The sequence below is a fragment of the Heteronotia binoei genome, chromosome 5 (genome assembly GCF_032191835.1).
Source record: "Heteronotia binoei isolate CCM8104 ecotype False Entrance Well chromosome 5, APGP_CSIRO_Hbin_v1, whole genome shotgun sequence".
In the NCBI taxonomy this organism is placed as follows: Eukaryota; Metazoa; Chordata; class Lepidosauria; order Squamata; family Gekkonidae; genus Heteronotia; species Heteronotia binoei.
In genome coordinates, this window is record NC_083227.1 from 10,497,205 (window position 1) to 10,519,708 (window position 22,504).

General features: G+C 45.9%; 2 protein-coding genes across 2 annotated transcripts; both read right to left on the reverse strand.

Moving 5' to 3' along the window:
* Nucleotides 1-5,103: 5,103 nt before the first annotated feature.
* On the reverse strand, nucleotides 5,104-6,420 carry LOC132571678 (zinc finger protein 664-like). Its single transcript, XM_060238470.1, has one exon. The coding sequence runs from the start codon at nucleotides 6,418-6,420 to the stop codon at nucleotides 5,104-5,106; it is 1,317 nt and encodes a 438-aa protein (XP_060094453.1).
* A 140-nt stretch (nucleotides 6,421-6,560) lies between these two features.
* On the reverse strand, nucleotides 6,561-15,054 carry LOC132571679 (zinc finger protein 517-like). The gene is made up of 5 exons (XM_060238471.1): nucleotides 14,962-15,054; nucleotides 12,682-12,757; nucleotides 11,502-11,628; nucleotides 9,175-9,261; nucleotides 6,561-6,625 (listed from the first exon to the last, which is right to left on the reverse strand). The coding sequence occupies exons 2-5, from the start codon at nucleotides 12,742-12,744 to the stop codon at nucleotides 6,561-6,563; spliced, it is 342 nt and encodes a 113-aa protein (XP_060094454.1). The 5' UTR covers nucleotides 12,745-12,757; nucleotides 14,962-15,054.
* Nucleotides 15,055-22,504: the final 7,450 nt, after the last annotated feature.

Genomic DNA, 22,504 nt, shown 5'->3' on the forward strand with positions numbered 1-22,504 from the left:
TTACAATTTCACTTTTCTGTTCTCACAATGGACCTACCATGTCCTTGCTTTTTTTCTTGCTTTCTACATAAGAAAAGAACTCTTTTTTGTTGTTTTTAGCATCTCTCACTAGCCTAAGCTCATACTGGGCTTTAGCTTTCCTAATTCTTTCTCTACAAGCACTGGTGATTTGTTTATATTCATCCTTGGTTATAAGGCTCTCCTTCCATTTCCTAAGTGAGCCTTTTATATTTCTCAAATCCTTAGAAAACGGTTTATGGAGCCACCTTGACTTCTTTACGCTTCTCCCATTCTTCCTTCTCACAGGAATCATTTCTGATCGTGATGTTGAGGGCTTTTTTTGTAGCAGAGTTAGACTCTAACCTTTGCATATTTGGCCACACACCCCTGATGTAGCCAATCCTCCATGAACTTACAGTAGGCCCTGGAAGAAGAGCCCTGTAAGCTCTTGGAGGATTGGCTACATCAGGGAGGTGTGGCCTAATATACAAAGGAGTTCCTGCTACAAAAAAAGCCCTTCTGCAGGCAAGAAGGACCAAGATATGTGATCATCAGTTGCTTCAATAAAGCCCGATAAGAACACCAATTCAAGTAGAACCACCAATTTGGGTTTAACTGAACAAAGTTTCTGAGAGACTTCACTCTTCCAGTAAAATGAAATATTCAGCATCAGACTTTAGATCTTGTGTCAGCAGAACAAACAGTGAACTCTTAAGGATCATAATGTATTAATTTAAAATAAAGCGTTACACAGGCAAGAATTTGATGTACAGGTACAAGTTTATCAAGTACAGCAAAATGTATACACTAAAATCTAGTAATGTTTTTCAAACTTTAAAATACATTGCACATTGATTTAAATGAATTACATTAGTTTACATTAATTTACATTTGTTTAAAATACATTACACAGGAGCAACACACCCCACACAGTAGTTTGTGCACATTTGTTACAGCATTTTGTAGAAAAAGAACAAGGGCCCCCTGTGTCAGTGTTGAGTTCCTTTAAGAACTAAACTGCTGAGTCAAGGTTATGCAACTAAAACTATACAGCTGTGATAGAAGTCACGAGAAGCACAGGTGTAGCTCATGTTACCAATCAGGCTTAGGATTGGGTGGCTGCACTATATCTGTGGTAGCATTACCCACAGCACTTTGCCTTGGCTTACATGCCGTGCCTTGGCCTTGGGCGATGCTGGATGAATAACATATGTGAAGGAGAAACTCTGTTGAACTGTTACTTTGGAGGACTGACTGACTGACTACTTTGCTGATTCATGTAATGTATTGGACTGACTTTGACTTCTCTATTGGACTGTGATTTGGTGCTGCATATTGGAGGACTGCTATTCTGTGTATGACCATTGCCTGCTTTGACTGCCTCTTACGTTTAACCCAAAATATATCTGTTAACTGGCTGTTGTGGAGTCTTTGTTTTTACCACAGTGTTCTGGAGTGCACTAAACTGTCTACTCACTCAGGGGACCACACCTTCCTACGCATTCAAACTCTGTCACCCTGCTTTCAATTTTGGAGGTTTATATACATCTCACCATCATAATGAAAAAGTTAAGACAGGAAATCGAGTACCATACCATACCAAACCTTTAACGGTGTAACAGTTGCAAATAAAAATACACAGAATATAAAAATTCAAACATTGGAGATATAATCAAAATGAAACTCAAAATGGAGCTTACAGATGCATTCATACATGGTCAGATTTAAATTGAAGGATGTCAGCCAAAAATTTTGCCACTGCCTCGCTAACCTCCCCCTCAGTATCGTTCAATAAATAATAACAGGGTGGCAGAATAGACAAATCTGGGGAGAAAGAAAGCTTGCAAAATAAATCTTTACGGAGATTATGATGAAAGGAACAATCAGGCAATATGTGCTGAATGGAGTCAGGAATATTCGCTCCACAGGAACAGAGTCTGTCGCCTAAAGGGACTCGATGATATCTCCCTTGTAAAACTTTGGAGGGAAACGCATTTAGTCTAGTTAACATAAATGCCCTGTGATGACGTCGAATGGTTAAGTCTGATAGATAATGGGGCATTTTGCCGCAGAACGCATAAAGACCTAAGGAAGCTGGGGAGCAAATATAAGGGTCTGTTGGCCGTAGTTTCGTTTCCTCCAACTCCAACAGTCTCAATTTAATACATCTGAAGATATATGACTCATCAGAGGTAAAAAAATCAACCTCTATCCCCAACTGGTTAAGTTTGGACATAAGCACTGCTGTCCAGGATGAAATATATGGGTCTCTGTTCATACACTCAAGAAGGCTGTTAGGATCTGTTCTAAAGTGAATTTTGAGCCAGAATTTAAACACTGCAATCCAGGCTTTTGTCTCCACCAAAGACTGACCCACTTCAGAGCGGAGAGCAAAGTAGGGCACACATTTTGGCATACCAAGAATTTGTCTAAAGAATGAGGCTTGAATGCCCTGCTCTTTCCTGGTAAATGCTGAGATCCATATAGGGGTCCCATAGAGAATTTGGGTTAGCGTTTTAGCTTTGAACACCTTAATTGCTGCCGGAACTAATTGGTTGCCCCTTGCAAAGAAAAACTGTTTGATATGAGCAACCGAACATTTAGCCAAGTTGATGATGTTGTGACGATGTGAAACCCAGCTTGTGATTAAAAGTGATCCCCGAGTATTTAAAAAAAATTGTTTGCTCAATTGTTGAGTTGCCAATAAACCATCTCTGTGGGCGCCAGCAATTTGAAAAGACAACTACTTTAGATTTGGCATAATTGATAGAGTGAACTACAATTACAGCAGTCATAGAAGGCATTCAAATACCTTTGCAGGCCCACGCTTGTGTAAGAGAGGATGGTAGTATCATCAGCATAAAGTAATAAGGGGACCGCTCGGCCTGCTAGTTTAGGTGGATGACCATTAGTAGGGTTCAAAAATTGTACCAGGTCAGTTAAAAATAAATTTAAAAGATGCGGGGCCAGCACGCAACCTTGTTTAACCCCGGGAAATCGAGATTTTAAGGTTGCATACTTTGGCAGCTCATGAGTTAAACTCTGATCTGGGACTTCTGACCTTGCTCAGCTAATGGATGCGTACATAAAAAATGTGGGGTCATTCCCCACTGCAAAAGAATTCATTTGTTGTGGACAGCTCCAGCAGTAGGTGAATGTGCTGGTCAGTATTTACTTCATATTTATTCCGTATTTTTATTGTCTTGCTTCATGCCCAAAGTATAGTTTATTTCATGTTGTATACTGACCAATATCTCTCTCTATCCATCCATCTATATCCGTTTTTGGAAATCAATTTTGAACCTGTCTCTTAAATACTATTTTTTCTTATTCTCCACTTTTCCTAGAACAGCAGTGGCAAATTTAGCCACTTGGATACTGATATATTTTACCCTATCTGACAATAGAAAGACCAATTTCTCTTGGTCTGTTTTTTTTAAGAGAGGTGAGATATAATGGGACATAAAAACCTACTTCGTTCAGCTTCATGTTTTATGCAATGAAATACAGCATGAGGTAAGTCTTCAATGGACTTTTGATCACAAGCACATACTCTTTGCCCATATGGCAACCCTTTGTAACGACCTTCTATGGCAGGGGTGGCCAACGGTAGCTCTCCAGATGTTTTTTTGCCTACGATTCCAATCACCCCCAGCCATTGGCCATGCTGGCTGGGGCTGATGGGAGTTGTAGGCAAAAAACATCTGGAGAGCTACCGTTGGCCACCCCTGTTCTATGGCCATGACTGGTAGACTATCAAAACGAGCCCAAGTAAAGGCCTTTCTATATTTAGGATTGTTTAAATTGGCAAAATATGGAGAGGATGTCAAGGGAGATGGAGATAATTGTTTATAGATCACGGTGGTTCTCAGTTTGTCAAATAAAACCATATCAGTCTGTGCACTCTGGTCAAGCAATCTTTGTTTAATAAGAGATTTGGCATCATCATTAAGATGGACAAATACTATTTTAATAACTTTGTAGTAATTTTTATTAAGGGGTGTTTTTATTATCTGTTATTAAATACAAAATTATTTTTTTCATAGATTCCACCCCCCCCCCCCCCCGGCAAAGCCTGCATGGCGAAACACATAGGGATTCTGTATAATTCAGTCATCTATCGCCGAGTATTTATATTTTATCCCCACTGCATGTCCTTTAGTGGGAAGTGAGGTTTCCACGCTGACGGAAGTTTTTCCTGCAGTGCAGGCATTGATATGGTTTTTCCCGTGTGAATTTTCTGATGGACTGAAGCTTTTCCCACACTCAAGGCATATATATGGTTTCTCCCATGTGAATTCTTTGATGCAAAGTAAGATCTGCACTCATCCTAAAACTGTTTCCACACTCCAGGCATTTGTATGGTTTTTCCCCTGTGTGAATTCTTTGATGAGAATTAAGAGTGTGACTGAAGCTTTTCCCACACTCCAGGCATTGATATGGTTTTCCCCGTGTGAGTTCTTTGATGAGAAGTTTCTCCCTCTCAGTGAAGCTTTTCCCACACTCTATGCATTTGTATGGTTTCTCCCCTGTGTGAATTCTTTGATGAGCAGTAAAGGATCCAAGGTGACTGCTTTTCCCACACTCTATGCATTTGTATGGTTTCTCCCCTGTGTGAATTCTTTGATGAGCAGTAAGGGATCCAAGGTGACTGCTTTTCCCACACTCTATGCATTTGTATGGTTTCTTCCCTGTGTGAATTCTTTGATGAGCAGTAAGGGATCCAAGGTGACTGAAGCTTTTCCCACACTCCAAGCATTTGTATGGTTTCTCCAGTGTGAGTTCTTTGGTGGGAAGTAAGTTCTGTTCTACTCTTGAAGTTTTTCCCACATACCAGGCATTTATGTGGTTTCTCCCATGTGAATTCCTTGATGGACAGTAAGACTATAACTAAAGCTTTCCCCACATTCTGGACATTTGCATGGTTTCTCCCGTGTGAATTTTCTGATGGACAGTAAGGGTGGAACTCTGACTAAAGCTTTTCCTGCACTCAAGGCATATATATGGCTTCTCCCGTGTGAATTCTCTGATGAACATTAAAGATGCTTTTCCCACATACCAGGCATTTATGTAGTTTCTCCCATGTGAATTCTTTGATGAGAATTAAGAGTCCAACTCTGACTGAAGCTTTTCCCACACTCTAGGCATTGATATAGTTTTTTCCGTGTGAGTTCTTTGATGAGAAGTAAATTTTTTCCTCTCAGTGAAGCTTTTCCCACACTCTATGCATTTGTATGGTTTCTCCTCTATGTGAATTCTTTGATGAGCAGTAAGGGATCCAAAGTGACTAAAGCTTTTCCCACACTCCAAGCATTTGTATGACTTCTCCCCTGTGTGAATTTTCTGATGTCCACTAAGGTGTGAACTGCGCCTGAAGCTTTTCCCACATACCAGGCATTTATGTGGTTTCTCCCCTGTGTGAATTCTCTGATGGACACTAAGACTGTGACTAAAGCTTTCCCCACATTCTGGACATTTGTATGGTTTCTCCCCTGTGTGAATTCTCTGATGGACAGTAAGGGTGGAACTCTGACTAAAGCTTTTCCCGCACTCCAGGCATTTATATGGTTTCTCCCCTGTGTGAGTTCTTCGGTGGGAAGTAAGTTCTGTACTGCTCTTGAAGCTTTTCTCACATTCCAGGCATTTATATGACTTCTTCCCTGTGTGAATTTTCTGATGGACACTAAGGTGTGAACTGTGACTGAAGCTTTTCCCACAGTCTATGCATTTGTATGGTTTCTCCCCTGTGTGAATTCTCTGGTGAACACTAAGGTGTGAACTGCGCCTGAAGCTTTTCCCACATACCAGGCATTTATGTGGTTTCTCTCCTGTGTGAATTCTCTGATGGACAGTAAGACTGTAACCAAAGCTTTCCCCACATTCTGGACATTTGTATGGTTTCTCCCCTGTGTGAATTCTTTGATGGACAGTAAGGGTGGAACTCTGACTAAAGCTTTTCCCACACTCCAGGCATTTATATGGTTTCTCCCCTGTGTGAGTTCTTCGGTGGGAAGTAAGTTCTGTTCTAGTCTTGAAGCTTTTCCCACAGTCCAGGCAGGTGTATGGTTTTTCCCCTGTGTGAATTTTCTGGTGGACACTAAGGTGTGAACTGGAACTGAAATTTTTTCCACACTCGGGGCATTTATATGGTTTTTCTCTTGAGTGAATTCTTTGATGGGAAACAAGACTGGAACTATAGCTGAAACTTTCCCCACAGTTCAGACATTTACATGGCTTCTCCTCTGAATGAATTCCTTGAATGGAAGTATGGCTGAAATTCTGACTGACGCTTTCCCCACCCTCCAGGCATTGATATATTTTCTTTCTGTTACATAACCTTTGTTGAATATTAATAACTGACATTTCAGGGAAAACGTCGCTGCAGGCAGTGCACTCATTCCTGTTGTCTGCTTCATACATTTTTTGCCATAGAGAGTCATCCCCCTGTAAAAGATTGGACTTATTCCTCCCTTTAGGTGAGTGTTTTCCCTCCTCCTTCCTTGGTACATCCAAATATTCAAAATTCGCTTTCACAACTGAATATGTATCCTCTTTTTCCATCAGCCGGTGTTCTTCTGCTTCATTCTCTGACTGCCATACATCTCCTGCTGAAAGAAAGGGATACCTGAGGTGATAATATGACACTTTTCACTTATACCCTATTCTGATTCCAGTATCACCTAAAGACTAACAAGACTTTCCAGGGAGAAGTTTTTGGAGTTAATTCTCCCTTTGTTGTATTTCATTCAGTCTTTCTATCCTAGTCAGGGGGTGTTGCAGATATGGAACTCAGAGGCAGAGGTATCATACACATGGAAATTAGCTTGATTAGAACAAGAGAGAAATGCTTAGGGGAAGAACAGAAATGCTTAGGAGCAGAAAATTAGCACCTGTGAGATAAGAATACTATGTTCAGCCCCGGAAGGTCCATTGTTCTGAATGAACTTAAGAACATAAGAGAAGGCATGTTAGATCAAGCCAACGGCCCATGCAGTCCAACACTGCGTCATGCAGTACCCCCCAAAAAGCCCCCCAACCAGCTGCAATCAGGTCCACCAGCAAGCCCAGAAACCCCACCACCACTGCCCCAAAAGCACCAAGAATACAGAGCATCATTTGTCCCAGACAGACAGTTCCATCTATACCTTGTGCCTAATAGCCACTCACAGACCTCCTGTCTGCTCTATACGTTTATCCAATCCTTTCTTGAAGTTGTCATAAGAACATAAGAGCCCTGCTGGATCAGACCATCTAGTCATACTATAAGAGAAGCCATGTTGGATCAGGTCAGTGTCCCATCCTGTCCAACACTCTGTGTCACACAGTGGCCAAAACCCAGGTCCCATCAGGACGTCCACCAGCAGGCAGGGCCAGCCCTAGACTGTCTGGCACCCTAGATAAGGCTAATTTCTGCCCCTTCCCCACTGATAACATCACTTAAGTCACATGGGGGAACCCAATTCGGTGCCCCCAGAACTCCAGAAGCTCTCCCACAGTTGCCCCTCAAGCACCAAGAATACACAGCATCACCACCCCCAGAGTGCTCCATCTAGACTTTGTGACCGGTAGCCACTGATGGACCTCTACTCCATATGTTTATCCAATCCCCTCTTGAAGCTGTCTATGCTTTTAACAGCCACCGCTTGTAGTTTCAAATCGTCTCCAGGCTTTCTGAAGGGGTTTGACCCTCCTTGCCTGTCCTTTCCGTTTCTTCTTCATTAGCCCTCTCAAGTCGAGAGAAGTTACCCCTTCGAAAATTAAAAGTGGTTGTGCTGGTCTTTTTGGGCAACTCCCCAGCATTTACATAAATGTTAACCTTAATAACATTTCTGGTCACTGGTCCCAACTGGTATTATCACATTTACAGCTAATGGCCCTGAAACAGGGGGAGGGCGCCTCCAAACCAAGGGATCCCGCCCCTCTCAGGACTTCCTTGCCTGAAGCGCCCCTTTCTTGCATTGGGTTGCTTTTGAAGAAGAAAAAGAAGAAGATATTGGATTTATATCCCGCCCTCCACTCTGAAGAGTCTCAGAGCGGCTCACAATCTCCTTTACCTTCCTCCCCCACAACGGACACCCCGTGAGGTGGGTGGGGCTGGAGAGGGCTCCCACAGCAGCTGCCCTTTCAAGGACAACCTCTGCCAGAGCTATAGCTGACCCAAGGCCATCTCAGCAGGTGCAAGTGGAGGAGTGGGGAATCAAACCCGGTTCTCCCAGATAAGAGTCCGCACACTTAACCACTACACCAAACTGGCTCTCCTGGGGGCGGTGGCGGCATATGCTAATGGGCTATGCTATTGAGCTCCCCCACCTATTTTTCTACAAAACAACCCCTGGCATACTGTATGCACCAGACTCCTTCACAATCACATGCAACTTCACTCCATGCTCAGTTGCCCTTCTATCACGAGGCAGGGCCTTCTGAGTGGCAGCACCAGCAACGTGGAACACCCTCCCAGAGGCCATAAGGACCCTGCAGGATCTCTCCCAGTTTCGCAGGGCCTGTGAAACTGAACTATTTTGACAGGCCTTTAATACTTAAATGAGAGAGGACTGCTCCCCTACACCGCTGAACTACGACTACTCTAGGAGCACTGTCAGAAGAAAGAAAGTTACGATCCCGCCTATATTGAAGTTTTGAGCAGCACCATGAAAATGTATTTCAATCGTTATTTTAGCGTTTTCAGTTATAATCTTAAATGGTTTTAAATTTTCCGTTAGCCGCCCTGAGTCCGCTTGCGGATAGAAAATTAAAGTAATAAAAAAATAAAATAAAAAAGCAGCAATTCCTACAGCAGACCCCTCTGATTAAGACCAGCAGCAAGAGAGAATTACAAGAGAGGATCATTGCTAGCAAGGAATGCAGCAGGACAATATTTTTGTTTGTTTGGAAGACAGCATCGTGGGACTATTTACGGTTACTGTTATAATTTCTTGTCGGGAAGGGCATCGTAAGCCCAGGTGGCGATAAGAGCTGTATGTTTTTGTGACACTGGAGGTTAGTTTATAAAAGTCGGCATAAGAATTCTAGGTATAATGTTTGGCTTTTTCTTTAAATAGATGCAGCTGCATTGTGCGTGTTTGCTTTAACTGATACCGTGTTGCATCCAGCGGTCGTTTATTACAAAAAAAGAAGGCGAAGCACAGTCCCAAGAGAAGTATCTTTAGTCCCTACCTGCCAATCTGTCCTCTTGATTGCAGTCCAGGAAAAACGGGTCTTCTTCCAACTGGGATATGAGGTCAGGTTTAGCAATCAGAGGTCCTGTTTATCACGAAAACATACACATAAATTAGATATCTTCTGTGTACCCAAATATTCAACAATTCCGTCCCTCTAGAAGAGGGGTGGCCAAACTTGCTTAATATAAGAGCCACATAGAAGAAACATCAGATGTTTCAGAGCTGCAAGACATGAACATAGGGAAGGAGGGATAATAGATGGGGGAGGGAAGGAGAGGTAGAAAGAAAGCAACTTTAACTTCGGTTTGCCACTGCCTTCCCCAGTCATCTATACTCCCCACCCCCAGCAAGCTGGGTACTCATTTTACCAATCTCAGAAGGATGGAAGGCTGAGTCAACCTTGAGCCGGCAACCTGAACCCAGCTTCTGCCGGGATCGAACTCAGGTCGTGAGCGGAGAGGCTGGAGTGCAGTACTGCACCTTTACCACTCTGCGCCACGGGGCTCTGGCCTTACATATTTAATTTCCCATTAAAATCAACTTTCTCATTTGCAAGATTCAACTATAGTTTCCTTTGCCCATACTGGTTTGGGACAATGTGAACTAGGATATGAAATCCACTCAAAAGCAACCATTTAGTACTTGCTTACAGATCTCTCCAGAGTCTGAAGATGAGTTTTCCTTTTATAATTAACTCTGGAAATAGACCAGCTTGCTCACTTAAATGTGTTAAGATGTTTAGCCAAAGGGCATCCTTTTAAGTCTTCAGTAAAATGTGCCCTTTGTTCCCACAAAAACTAACAATTTCTTGTGCCTGGAAACAATTTCTTGTGCCTGGAATCTGAAATGATCCTAGCTAGTCACAATCAACGTTCCCTCTGACCTCAGAGCCTTGTGAGCAAAATTCTACTTTGTGATCCACTGGTATTAAAGTTGTGAGTTACTGGCATTAAAAAGTTGTGAGCTGCTGCGTAAACGATTGTGCTCTGGGGTTATCCTTCCTGAACTAAGTCACAAATGTGTGAACTGGAGGCTAAAAATCTGTGAGCTCACTCACGCTAACGCAGCTTAGAGGGAACACTGGTTGTGATCCTTTGCTTTTAAAAGGAGCTTTCTTGCAAAGGGTCATTCTGCATTTTAAAGGATCTGGGCAAGTATTTCCTCTGAATCTGATCAAACTGCTTCTTACCTTTGGGGTTTTAGGCATCTCTTCTCTGGGAATGAAGGCAAGGTACGGATGGAGAAGCTTTAAGCCAACCTTTTCCCCCCTGGCATTAGAGGGATGATGGCATAACACTGGCAGTTCTGTGCCTCTTCTCTGCCAAGCCGAGATGGAAATGCCAGCAGAGGACAAAGACGCCAGAGTTCCTCCTTCCACGGCCACTTCTCAGCCCAGGTTGGAGGGAAGGCCCTGCACAGACGACCCCACCATCTGCACACCAGGCCTCCCCCCTGCTGGCACCTCTTCCGATGCCCTCTCACTTGGCTCAGGCTCAGAAGTGCCAGGCGGGGGCTCCCTCTCTGCAAGGAGAGCCCAGAACTCCTCCCCACATCAGAGGAAATAGAGGGATACGGAAGGTAGAGAAAGAAGAATTTTTCTCGCTTTCAACACAATACCAAGAACTCGTGGGCATTCAATGAAATTGCTGAGCAGTCGGGTTAGATCGGATAAAAGGAAGTCCTTCTTCACACAAAGAGTGATTAACACGTGGAATTCACTGCCACAGGAGGTGGTGGCGGCTGCAAGCATAGACAGCTTCAAGAGGGGATTGGATAAGCATATGGAGCAGAGGTCCCTCAGTGGTTATTAGCCACAGTGTATAGATGGAACTGTTTGGGGCAGTGATGCTCTGTATTCTTGGTGCTTTGGGGGGCACAGTGGGAAGGCTTCTAGTGTCCTGGCCTCCCTGGTGGACCTCCTGATACTACCTGGTTTATTTTGCCACTGTGTGACACAGTGTTGGGCTGGCTGGGCCACTGGCCTGATCCAACATGACTTCTCTTATGTGACACAGAGTGTTGGACTGGATGGGCCATTGGCCTGATCCAACGTGACTTCTCTTATGTTCTTATGTGACAGCGTGTTGGACTGGATGGGCCATTGGCCTGACCCAACATGGCTTCTCTTATGTGACACAGAGTGTTGGACTGGATGGGCCATTGGCCTGATCCAACAGGGCTTCTCTTATGTTCTTATGAAAAATCATGGAGGGAGGCAGAGACCAACATTCAGACCAGGGCAGACAGCCTGACGACGTCCTTTCTCCTGAAAGGCTGCCTTATAGTCATTCCTCACTGCAGGAAGGAGCAAAAGATCCTTACCCAGAGAGGCCACGTTCCCATAATTCTCCAGCATGACTTCCTTGTACAGAGCTCTTTGCATTGGACTCAGCAGGCTCCACTCCCCCGGGGTGAAATCCACGGCCACCTCTTCGAAGGACACTCCAGCCTGCAAGGAGAAGGAAGTGTTTCTTTACACCTGGAAAGCCGGTCCATTGGGGGCAGCCAGAAACAGTGAGGCAATTCATAGGGAAAGAACGGCACAAAGAGGTAGGGAGAAGAGCCCCGTGGGGACGTCTCCCCGTTCAGCCCTCCTTGGGGGGCTCTTGGAACTTAGGGGGGCTGTCCTCACCCCCAGTGGGGTAGCAGCCTTGTGGGGAAGAGGCCAGAGATGTCGGGATGATAAAAGGACTAAACTGTTTGCCGCGAGAAATTCAGTATTGTTATGGGCACATTTGGAGTCGGGACAAATCAACAGTTACGTCTTTATTTTCTGACTTCTCTACAAAAACCACCCTAGAGAGAGGGGTGACCGTTTTTCAGTCTCCCCAGTGGGGAACGCTAGACTCAATGGATAGAGGCCTGGTCCCCTGGGCATTACAAGAGAGGAGACGTTCTAACTGTCTGCCGCACATCTCCCCAGTGATTCTGGAGAGAAGGTGACTGAGAGGCGATATGATCACCATCTTCAAGGACTTGAGGGGGTGTTCTATAGAGCAGGGGTGGCCAATGGTAGCTCTCCAAATGTTTTTTTGCCTACAACTCCCATCAGCCCTAGCCAGCATGGCCAATGGCTGGGGCTGATGGGAGTTGTAGGCAAAAAAAGCATCTGGAGAGCTACCGCTGGCCACTCCTGTTATAGAGGACGGTGTGGAATTGTTTTCTGTGGCCTCAGAAGGGAGGACCGGAACCAAGGGGTTGAAATTAAATCAAAAGAGTTTCCGGCTCAACATTAGGAAGAACTCCCTGACCGTTGGAGCGGTCCCTCAGTGGAACAGGCCTCCTTGGGAGGTGGTGGGCTCTCCTTCCTTGGAGGTTTTTAAAAAGAGGTTAGGTGTCCATTTGGCACAATGAGAATCCTGTGAATTTAGGGGATGGTATTCTTGAGTTTCCAGCATTGGGCAGGGGGTTGGACTAGATGACCCTGGAGTTCCCTTCCACCTCTTACGGTTCTATGATTCTTCTATTCTATGATTTCCCCTCCACACACACACACACATACCTGAGCGGGCTGCATGTCGGCTCTCTTCCCTTCAGCAGACAGGGGAGACGGTGGAGGAGGCATCCAGGGGGTCCTTCTGCATGGGAGGGAGAGAAAGAAAGAGGGGGGAAATCCTATTAATCTATCCTCCTCCTCCCCGGAAATGTTTCCTTCCAACCCCCTCCTGGGAGAGGAGTCCCTTTCCCTTCTTGAAGCCGCACCCCTCCCTCCTCCCCTCTGAGAGGGCCAAGACCTTCCCACTGTCCCCCCCAGGAGAACGTGTGGGGAATAAGGTGAGAGAGCCCTTAGGGCAGGGGTGCCCAACCCCCCAGCAGTGTTCTGGTACCGGTCCATGTTCTGTTAGCAACTGGACCGTGAGTTGTATAATTGTTACATTATATATTACAATGTAATAAGAAGACGACATAGTCCTGCCCTCCACTTCAAATTTTAAGAGTCTCAGAGCGACTCACAATCTCCATTACCTTCCTCTCCCACAACAGGCACCCTTTGAGGTGGGGAGGGCTGAGAGGGCTCTCACAGCAGCTGCGCTTTTAAGGACAACCTCTGCGAGAGCTATGGCTGACCCAAGCCTATTTCAGCAGCTGCAAGTGGAGGAGTGGGGAATCAAACTGCGTTCTCCCAGATAAGAGTCCGCACACTTAACCACCACACCAAATGAACGCGAAATAAAGTGCATAATTGTATCATCCCGAAAACATGCCCCCACCCCGGTCTGTGGAAAAATTGTCTTTCACAAAACCGGTCCCTGGTGCCAAAAGACCACTGCCTTAGAGGATGGGAGGGAGTGCCTGACTGGGAGAAGCCAGCTCAAAATTCATTTCTCCCTGCACACAGAACACTAGCCCCACAAGGAAAAAAGTTCACCTGTGAAGCTTTTTTCTTGTGGGGAGATTTCCGTGGAGGGAAGCCTCAAGGGAAGATGTCTTAAATCCAGGTGTGGACAAATCAGGAGAAAAGAGCATCTACTTTAAAACTTTTCTTGAATGATTATTGTCATAATAAAGCCTTGCTCCCGTCATACTTTTAAAATTACTTTCTCCTGTGTGGCCACAGTGGCATGATGAAGACTTCCATCTGTCTGCTTGATACGTTTGGGTTATTTCCCCGTTTTTTATGGGGAAAATATGAGAAAGTTTGTCAGATCTTAAGAGTTCAGAAAAATTCTTGCAGGGGGGTTGATTTAATGGTTCTAACTGTTTTAACTTTTAGCTGTTTTATTGTTGGTTTTTAACTGCCCTATTGTGCTGTAATCCACCCTGAGCCCAATATTGGAAAGGGCAGACCATAAATTTGCAAAAAATAGATTAAAAAAATAAACTGAACAATGGAGCCCAGACGCAAGCTGGGTTTGTGTGTGTGTGTGGGGGGGGAAGAGTTAAGAAAAAAAGAACACAATAAAATTTAGAGGTTCTGAAGCTCTACTCCTGTGAGCTCCTGCCCAAAAGGAGACCTGTGTAACCAGATTATAGATGCACTAGTCATTTGGCAAATTAGAGAGAGAGAGAGAGAGGAAGGGAAACTAGCAGCCATTGGGGCAGGCCTGGGGAATCTGAAATGGCCGCCCTCCCGCCTGGCTTGCGAAATTCAGCTCCACCCCAAAGCACCGGGCAAGATGGCAGAAAAGCCACGTGGAAACTCCCACAGGGGCCCCCAAATCCTGCAGGGTGCTGTGCAGAAGCAGGCAAATGCACCCCCCCCACACACACACAAAGCATCAAACCTGGAGCAAATCCCCGGTGGGGAAAAGAGCTGGCCCTCCAACTTCCATTCCCCCAGGACAGAAGGGGCACAGTCTTTGGATGCTTTAGATCTCCTCCAAAAATCCCCCCTTCTGCACTCTTCAGGTTCCTCGTGTGGGTCTTCTGAGGGTCCAGTGACAACGTCCTTCTGCGCTCCTGAGCCTTTTCTTCAGCCCCTCCGTCCCTGTCCTCCCCCCCAAATCCGCTTCTTGGCCCCCCCACCCCACCCGTGCCCCCCTTCTCCCCCACCCCAAGTCTCACTCTCCGCCCCCCCCAAACTCCTTCCTAAATGTGCCTCTGGCAGCCACTTCGACTCCCTCCAGTCTCCCAAGGTGCCGGATTCGGATCCTGCGCTCCTGTCCGCTGATGGAACCACGTGGCTCTGTGCAAAGGGGACCAGCGTGGGGCAGGAGGGAGGGTGCCAAAGGAGGCAAGGAAGACCCGGGAGCGGGGCCGGGTGCTCTCTTTCAACCCCCCTTCTTCACCCCCCCCCCTGCTTTAAATCTTGCATTGCAGCCCCCAACCCACATTTTCCTACCTCCAAAGGCAGCTCACCGGGTTCCCTTCCAGCCAGTCAAGCGGAAGCCAGACTCCAGGGCGCTTTCTTGCAAGGGGGCGGGGAAGGAAATAGTGCCCCCCCCTTCCCCGCAGCCCCGCCCTAAGTGCCTCTCTAGGACTGCCCCCATCTCTCTTTCTCTTTGACCCTTCCAGACAGTCCTCATTTGGGGAAAAGGAAAGTTGGTGGAATTCACGAGCAGTGTTCCCTCTAAGCCAGGGGTGGCCAAACTTGCTAAATGTAAGAGCCACATAGAATACACATCAGATGTTTGAGAGCCGAAAGACATGAACGTCAGATGTTTGAGAGCTGCGAGGAAGGCAGGCAGGCAAATAGATGTACCTGTGGTTGTACCTGTGGTATGGAGGGAGAGGTGGTAAGAAAGCAACTTAATAGCTCAGGAAAAATGGCCCCAGAGTGCACTAATTGATGCAGGAGCTCACCACTTGAAGGCCAGGAGCTCACAAAGTAGAATTTTTGCTCACAACACTCTGCAACTTAGAGAGAACATTCCTCATGAGTCACATCTAAGGTGGCATTGAGTTCCCCCATTTCCCTACTCAGGGATTGAGACCAATGCTCCCTCTAAGACAGGGGTGGCCAAACTTGCTTAACGTAGGTTTGCCAAGTACAATTCAAGAAATATCTGGGGACTTTGGGGGTGGAGCCAGGAGACACTGGGGGTGGAGCCAGAAGCAAGGTTGTGACAAGCATAATTGAACTCCACATTGAAAGGGACACCATGCCTTTTAAATTCCTACCCTCCATTAGAAATATTGAAGGATAGGGGCACCTTCTTTTGGGACTCGTAGAATTGGACCCCCCCCCCCCGGTCCAATCTTTTTGAACCTTGGAGGGTATTTTGAAGAGAGGGGTTGGATGCTATGCTGCAGATTTGGTGCATCTACCTCAAAAAAAAGCCCCCCCCCCCAAACCCCAGATATCCACAGATCAATTCTCCATTATACCCTATTGTCAAGTCTCTGTAAAACCTTGGTCAAGTCTGTACTGTACTTTGGTTCAAGCAAAGAGCCTTCTGGGTAAAGCCTTTCTGTATACCAATGCTGCTAGCTAAACCTCTCCTTAACCCCCCTCCTTTTCCTTTGTTATGTAGCCTTGCTTTGAAATGGGAATATGGGAAGCTATAATCTGTGCCTTCTCAGGCTGGGCATTGGGGGAGGTTGGAGCCAGAAGACGCTCAAGGCCAAAGTCGGCCTGAGAAAGAAATTGTAACACCAATGTGTGAATGTGCTCTGCATAGTACCCCTCCTTAAGAATCCCTTTGAAGTGTACCTTATATGATGGCATTGTACTGAATGATCTTTAGTCTTTCAATTTGAATCTACCCAAGGGCATCCTTATCAATAAACTAGCAACTTTGTTTCAACAACTTGAATTTGGAGACTTGACACCTATGGGAATTGGTCTGCATAGGGAATAATGGAGTGCCCAGCAGACATTTCCCTCCCCCCACACACACACACTTTCTGATGACCCTGAAGCAGGGGGAGGGCCTCCAAACTGGGGGATCCCCTGCCGCCACCCCCACCTGGGGATTGGCAACCCTAGCTTAATGTAAGAGCTGCACAGAATAAATGTCAGATGTTTGAGAGCCACAAGACATGAATGTCAGATGTTCGAGCACTGCAAATATGAACATCAGATGTTTGTTTGAGAGCCGCAAGACTGGAGCAAATAGATGGGGGGAGGGAAAGAAGTGGAAAGAAAGCAACTTTAATTTTACATGAATTCTCCAAGACAATGGGCTGGGTTGGCTTGGAGAAGTGATTTAAAGAGACAAACGCCTTCTCCAAGCCAGCCAATGGGGCCGTGGGGGTTTCGAGAGGCACACAATATGTGTGAAAGAGCCACATGGAGCTGTGGAGTCTTGTGAGCAAAAATTATATTTTGTGAGCAACTGGCATTAAAGCATTGACCTACAGCATGGGTGGCCAACGGTAGCTCTCCAGACTTTTTTTGCCTACAACTCCCATCAGCCCCAGCCACTATGGCCAATGGCTGGGGCTGGTGGGAGTTATAGGCAAAAAACATTGGGAGAGCTACCATTGGCTACCCCTGAGCTACAGCATAAGTTACGTAGTTTGCTCTGGGGCCATTTTTCCTGAGCTGAGACAAAGACGCGAGAGCCAGAGGCTAAAAAACTGTGAGCTAGCTCATGCCAACTCAGTGTAGAGGGAACACTGATTGAGACCCCCCCGTCCTCAAAGGCGCCGGCACACCACGCTGGTGAGAAATGCCACAAAAAGTCCCCCAAACAACTTCTGCTTAGAGAGCATTTCAGCCCTTCAGGTGGGGGGGGGGGGCAAACAGATGAAATAAGCGATGATATCATTCTGCAAAGGGTCGAGTCTATTTTAAAGGGATGGATATTTTTTAAAACCTCTCGTGTGGGGCTTGCCTCTGCCAGCCTCCAAGTGGGATGTGGGGATCCTCTGGAATGGCCGCTCATCTTCAGACTCTAGGGATCAGTTCCCCAGGAGAAGGAGACCAAAAGCTACAGGCCATGGAGGGAGTGAGTTTCTCTGCCAGCTCTTCCTCCAAGGAACTGAGGGTGGTGTGTTGATATTTCTATGTATATCCCAACCTCTTCTAGGGTTGCCAAGTCCAATTCAAGAAATTAATAACTTTATTAATTACACGTTTTATACGAAAATTTCCCAAGAACTTATAGGCCAGTTTTTTTAGATGTCTGTGGTAAGGGTAAGTTCTTGGTAGGTAGGAATACTGTATCTCCTACTTTAAAATCCCAAGATGGAGCGTGATGTTTGTCATACGGTGGCTCAGTGGTAGAGCATCTGCTTGGGAAGCAGAAGGTCCCAGGTTCAATCCCCGGCATCTCCAAAAAAGGGTCCCAGCAAATAGGTGTGAAAAACCTCAGCTTGAGACCCTGGAGAGCCGCTGCCAGTCTGAGAAGACAATACTGACTTTGATGGACGCAGGGTCTGTTTCAGTATAAGGCAGCTTCATATGTTCATAATGTTTTTGATACATCTCTTTAGCCAATTCTAGGTTCTCTTGGATGTTTCTGTCAGACAATGGGTTTGCAAATCAACCAGACCTTGAATTGTTGCAAAGTTAGGCTTTATTCGATAATCCATAAGTATCTGAGCGAAGGAAAATTGGAACTGATACACTGTGACATTAGGAGGCTGGCTATATTAGAATACATCAAAAGGAACTACACAAAACCACTATTCTAAACATTGTAGAGTGGAGGTGTAAAGATTTACACAGTCTTGCTCTCTTATTTTATTATCACCGCTAGTCTTCCGGGGACATCCAAGGAATTATCTTCAAAGAGGGGAATTTCTTCCTTTGTTAGTATCAAGGGAAAGAAAGGTTCACATTAAACATTGGTAACATCTACATTCTCTACTTTGATATGCAAGGTCTTTTCTCATGGTTAGTAACAGGGTTCAAAGATGGCTTCAGTTCAGCTAAGCATTTTATTCAGTAAGGTTACATCAGCTGACAGTTTCCCCAGGCTTTCCCCAACTTCCCCCACCACTGTTCAAAAGTAGATGGTCTGTCTGTGCCCCTATCCTTCAATATTACTAATGGAGGGAAGGCATTTAAAAGGCATGGTGTCCCTTTCAGTGTGATGGCCAGAACTCCCTTTGGAGTTAAATTATGCTTGTCACAACCTTGCTTCTGGCTCCACCCCCAAAGTCCCCAGATATTTCTTGAATTGGACATGGCAACCCTACGTTAAGCAAGTTTGGCCACCCGTGTCTAAGAGGGAGCATTGGTCTCAATCCCTGAGTAGGGAAATGGGGGGAAATCGATGCCACATTAGATGTGACTCATGAGCAATGTTCCCTCTAAGCTGCAGAGTGTTGTGAGCACAAATTCTACTTTGTGAGCTCCTGGCCTTCAAGTGGTGAGCTTCTGCATCAATTAGTGCGCTCTGGGGCCATTTTTCCTAAGCTAATTCAAAAATGTGTGAGCTGGAGGCTAAAAATCTGTGAGCTACTTCATGCCAACTCAGCTTAAGAAGATAAGAACATAAGAGAAGCCATGTTGGATCAGGCCAATGGCCCATCCAGTGCAACACTCTGTGTCACACAGTGGCCAAAATTGTGTATATATATATATATATATATATATATATATATATATATATATATATATATATATATATATATATATATATATATATATATATAATAAACAATTTTGGCCACTGTGTGACCATACACACACACACACACACACACACACACATATATATATATATATATACACACACACACACACGGTGGGTAATAGCTACTGATGGACCTCTGCTCCATATAAGAACATAAGAACATAAGAGAAGCCATGTTGGATCAGGCCAACGGCCCATCAAGTCCAACACTCTGTGTCACACAGTGGCAAAAAATTTTATATACACACATACACTGTGGCTAATAGCCACTGATGGACCTGTGCTCCATATTTTTATCTAAACCCTTCTTGAAGGTGGCTATACTTGTGGCCGCCACCACCTCCTGTGGCAGTGAATTCCACATGTTAATCACCCTTTGGGTAAAGAAGTACTTCCTTTTATCCGTTTTAACCTGTCTGCTCAGCAATTTCATCGAATGCCCACGAGTTCTTGTTTTATCTAACCCCCTCTTGAAGCTGTCTATGCTTGTAGCCGCCACCACCTCCTGTGGCAGTGAATTCCACATGTTAATCACCCTTTGGGTGAAGAAGTACTTCCTTTTATCCGTTCTAACCTGACTGCTCAGCAATTTCATCGAATGCCCACGAGTTCTTGTATTGTGAGAAAGGGAGAAAAGTACTTCTTTCTCTACTTTCTCCATCCCATGCATTATCTTGCCAACCTCTATCATGTCACCCCACAGTCGACGTTTCTCCAAGCTAAAGAGCCCCAAGCGTTTTAACCTGTCTTCATAGGGAAAGTGTTCCAACCCTTTAATCATTCTAGTTGCCCTTTTCTGGACTTTTCCCAGTGCTATAATATCCTTTTTGAGGTGCGGTGACCAGAATTGCACACAGTATACCAAATGAGACCTCACCATTGATTTATACAGGGGCATTATGATACTGGCTGATTTGTTTTCAATTCCCTTCCTAATAATTCCCAGCATGGCGTTGGCCTTTTTTATAGCAATCGCACAGTCTTGACATTTTCAGTGAGTTATCTTCCACGACCCCAAGATCTCTCTCTTGGTCAGTCTCTGCCAGTTCACACCCCATCAACTTGTATTTGTAGCTGGGATTCTTGGGCCCAATGTGCATTACTTTGCACTTGGCCACATTGAACCTCATCTGCCACGTTGATGCCCACTCACCCAGCCTCAACAGATCCCTTTGGAGTGCCTCACAATCCTCTCTGGTTCTCACCACCCTGAACAATTTAGTGTCATCTGCAAACTTGGCCACTTCACTGCTCATTCCCAACTCTAAATCATTTATGAACAAGTTAAAGAGCCTATTTGCCTTCCTTGCAGCTCTCAAACATCTGATGTGTATTCTATGTAGCTCTTACATTTAGCAAGTTTGGCCACCCCTGGCTTAGAGGGAACACAGCTCTGAATTCCACCAACTTTCCTTTTCCCCAAATGAGGACTGTCTGGAAGGGTCAGAGAGAAAGAGAGAGGGGGGGCAGTCCTAGAGAGGCACTTAGGGCGGGGCTGTGGGGAAGGGGGGGCACTATTTCCTTCCCCGCCGCCTTGCAAGAAAGCGCCCTGGAGTCTGGCTTCCGCTTCACTGGCTGGAAGGGAACCCGGTGAGCTGCCTTTGGAGGTAGGAAAATGTGGGTTGGGGGCTGCAATGCAAGATTTAAAGTGGGTGGGTGTTTGTGTGTGAAGAAGTGGGGATGAAAGAGAGCACACCCCCCCCCCCAGGGTCTTCCTTGCCTCCTTTGGCACCCTCCCTCCTGCCCCACGCTGGTCCCCTTTGCACAGAGCCACGTGGTTCCATCAGCGGACTGGAGCGCAGGATTCGAATGCGGCACTTTGGGAGACTGGAGGGAGTCGAAGTGGCTGCCAGAGGCACATTTAGGAAGGAGTTTTTTTTGGGGGGGGGTGGAGAGTGAGCTTTGGGGTAGGGAGAGGGGCGGCACGGGTGGGGTGGGGGGGCCGAGAAGCGGATGGGGGGGGGAGGACAGGGACGGAGGGGCTGAAGAAAAGGCTCAGGGGGACAGAAGGACCTTGTCACTGGACCCTCAGAAGACCCACACGAGGAATCTGAAGAGTGCAGAAGGGGGGATTTTTGGAGGAGATCTAAAGCATCCAAAGACTGTGCCTCTTCTGTCCTGGGGGAATGGAAGTTGGAGGGCCAGCTCTTCTCCCCACCGGGGATTTGCTCCACGTTTGATGCTTTGGGGGGGGGGGGGTTGCATTTGCCTGCTTCTGCACAGCACCCTGCAGGATTTGGGGGCCCCTTTGGGAGTTTCCACGTGGCTTTTCTGCCATCTTGCCCGGTGCTTTGGGGTGGAGCTGAATTTCGCAAGCCAGGCGGGAAGGCGGCCATTTCAGATTCCCCAGGCCTGCCCCAATGGCTGCTAGTTTTCCTTCCTCTCTTCTCTTTTATTAATTTGCCAAATGACTAGTGCATCTATAATCTGGTTACACAGGTCTCCTTTTGGGCAGGAGCTCACAGGAGTAGATCTTCAGAACCTCTAAATTTTATTGTGTTCTTTTTTTCTTAACTCTCCCCCCTCTCAAACCCGCCCCTTGCTTCTGGGCTCCATTGTTCAGCTTATTTTTTTATTATTTTTACGAATTTATAGTCTGCCCTTTCCCATATTGGGCTCAGGGTGGATTACAACACAATACGGCAGTTAAAAACCAACAATGAAACAATTAAAAGTTAAAACAGTTAGAACCATTAAATCAACCCCCCTGTGAGAATTTTTCTGAACTCTTAAGATCTGACAAACTTTCTCATATTTTCCCCATAAAAAACGGGGAAATAACCCAAACGTATCAAGTAGACAGATGGAAATCTTCATCATGCCACTGTGACCACATAGGAGAAAGAAATTTTAAAAGTATGGTGGGAGCAAGGCTTTATTATGACAATAATAATTCAAGGAACGTTTTAAAGTAGATGCTCTTTTCTCCTGATTTGTCCACACCTGGATTCAAGACATCTTCCCTTGAGGCTTCCCTCCACGGAAATCTCCTCGCAAGAAAAAAGGCTCACAGGTGAACTTTTTTCCTTGTGGGTCTAGTGTTCTGTGTGCAGGGAGAAATGAATTTTGAGCTGGCTTCTCCCAGTCAGGCACTCCCTCCCATCCTCTAAGGCAGGAGTGGGCAACGGTAGCTCTCCAGAATTTTTTTTTTTGCCTACAACTCCCATCAACCCCAGCCAGCATGGCCAATGGCTGGGGTTGATGGGAGTTGTAGGCAAGAAAACATCTGGAGAGCTACCGTTGGGCACCCCTGCTCTAAGGCAGTGGTCTTTTGGCACCAGGGACCGGTTTTGTGGAAGACAATTCTTCCACAGACCAGGGTGGGGGGATGATTTCGGGATGATACAATTGTGCACT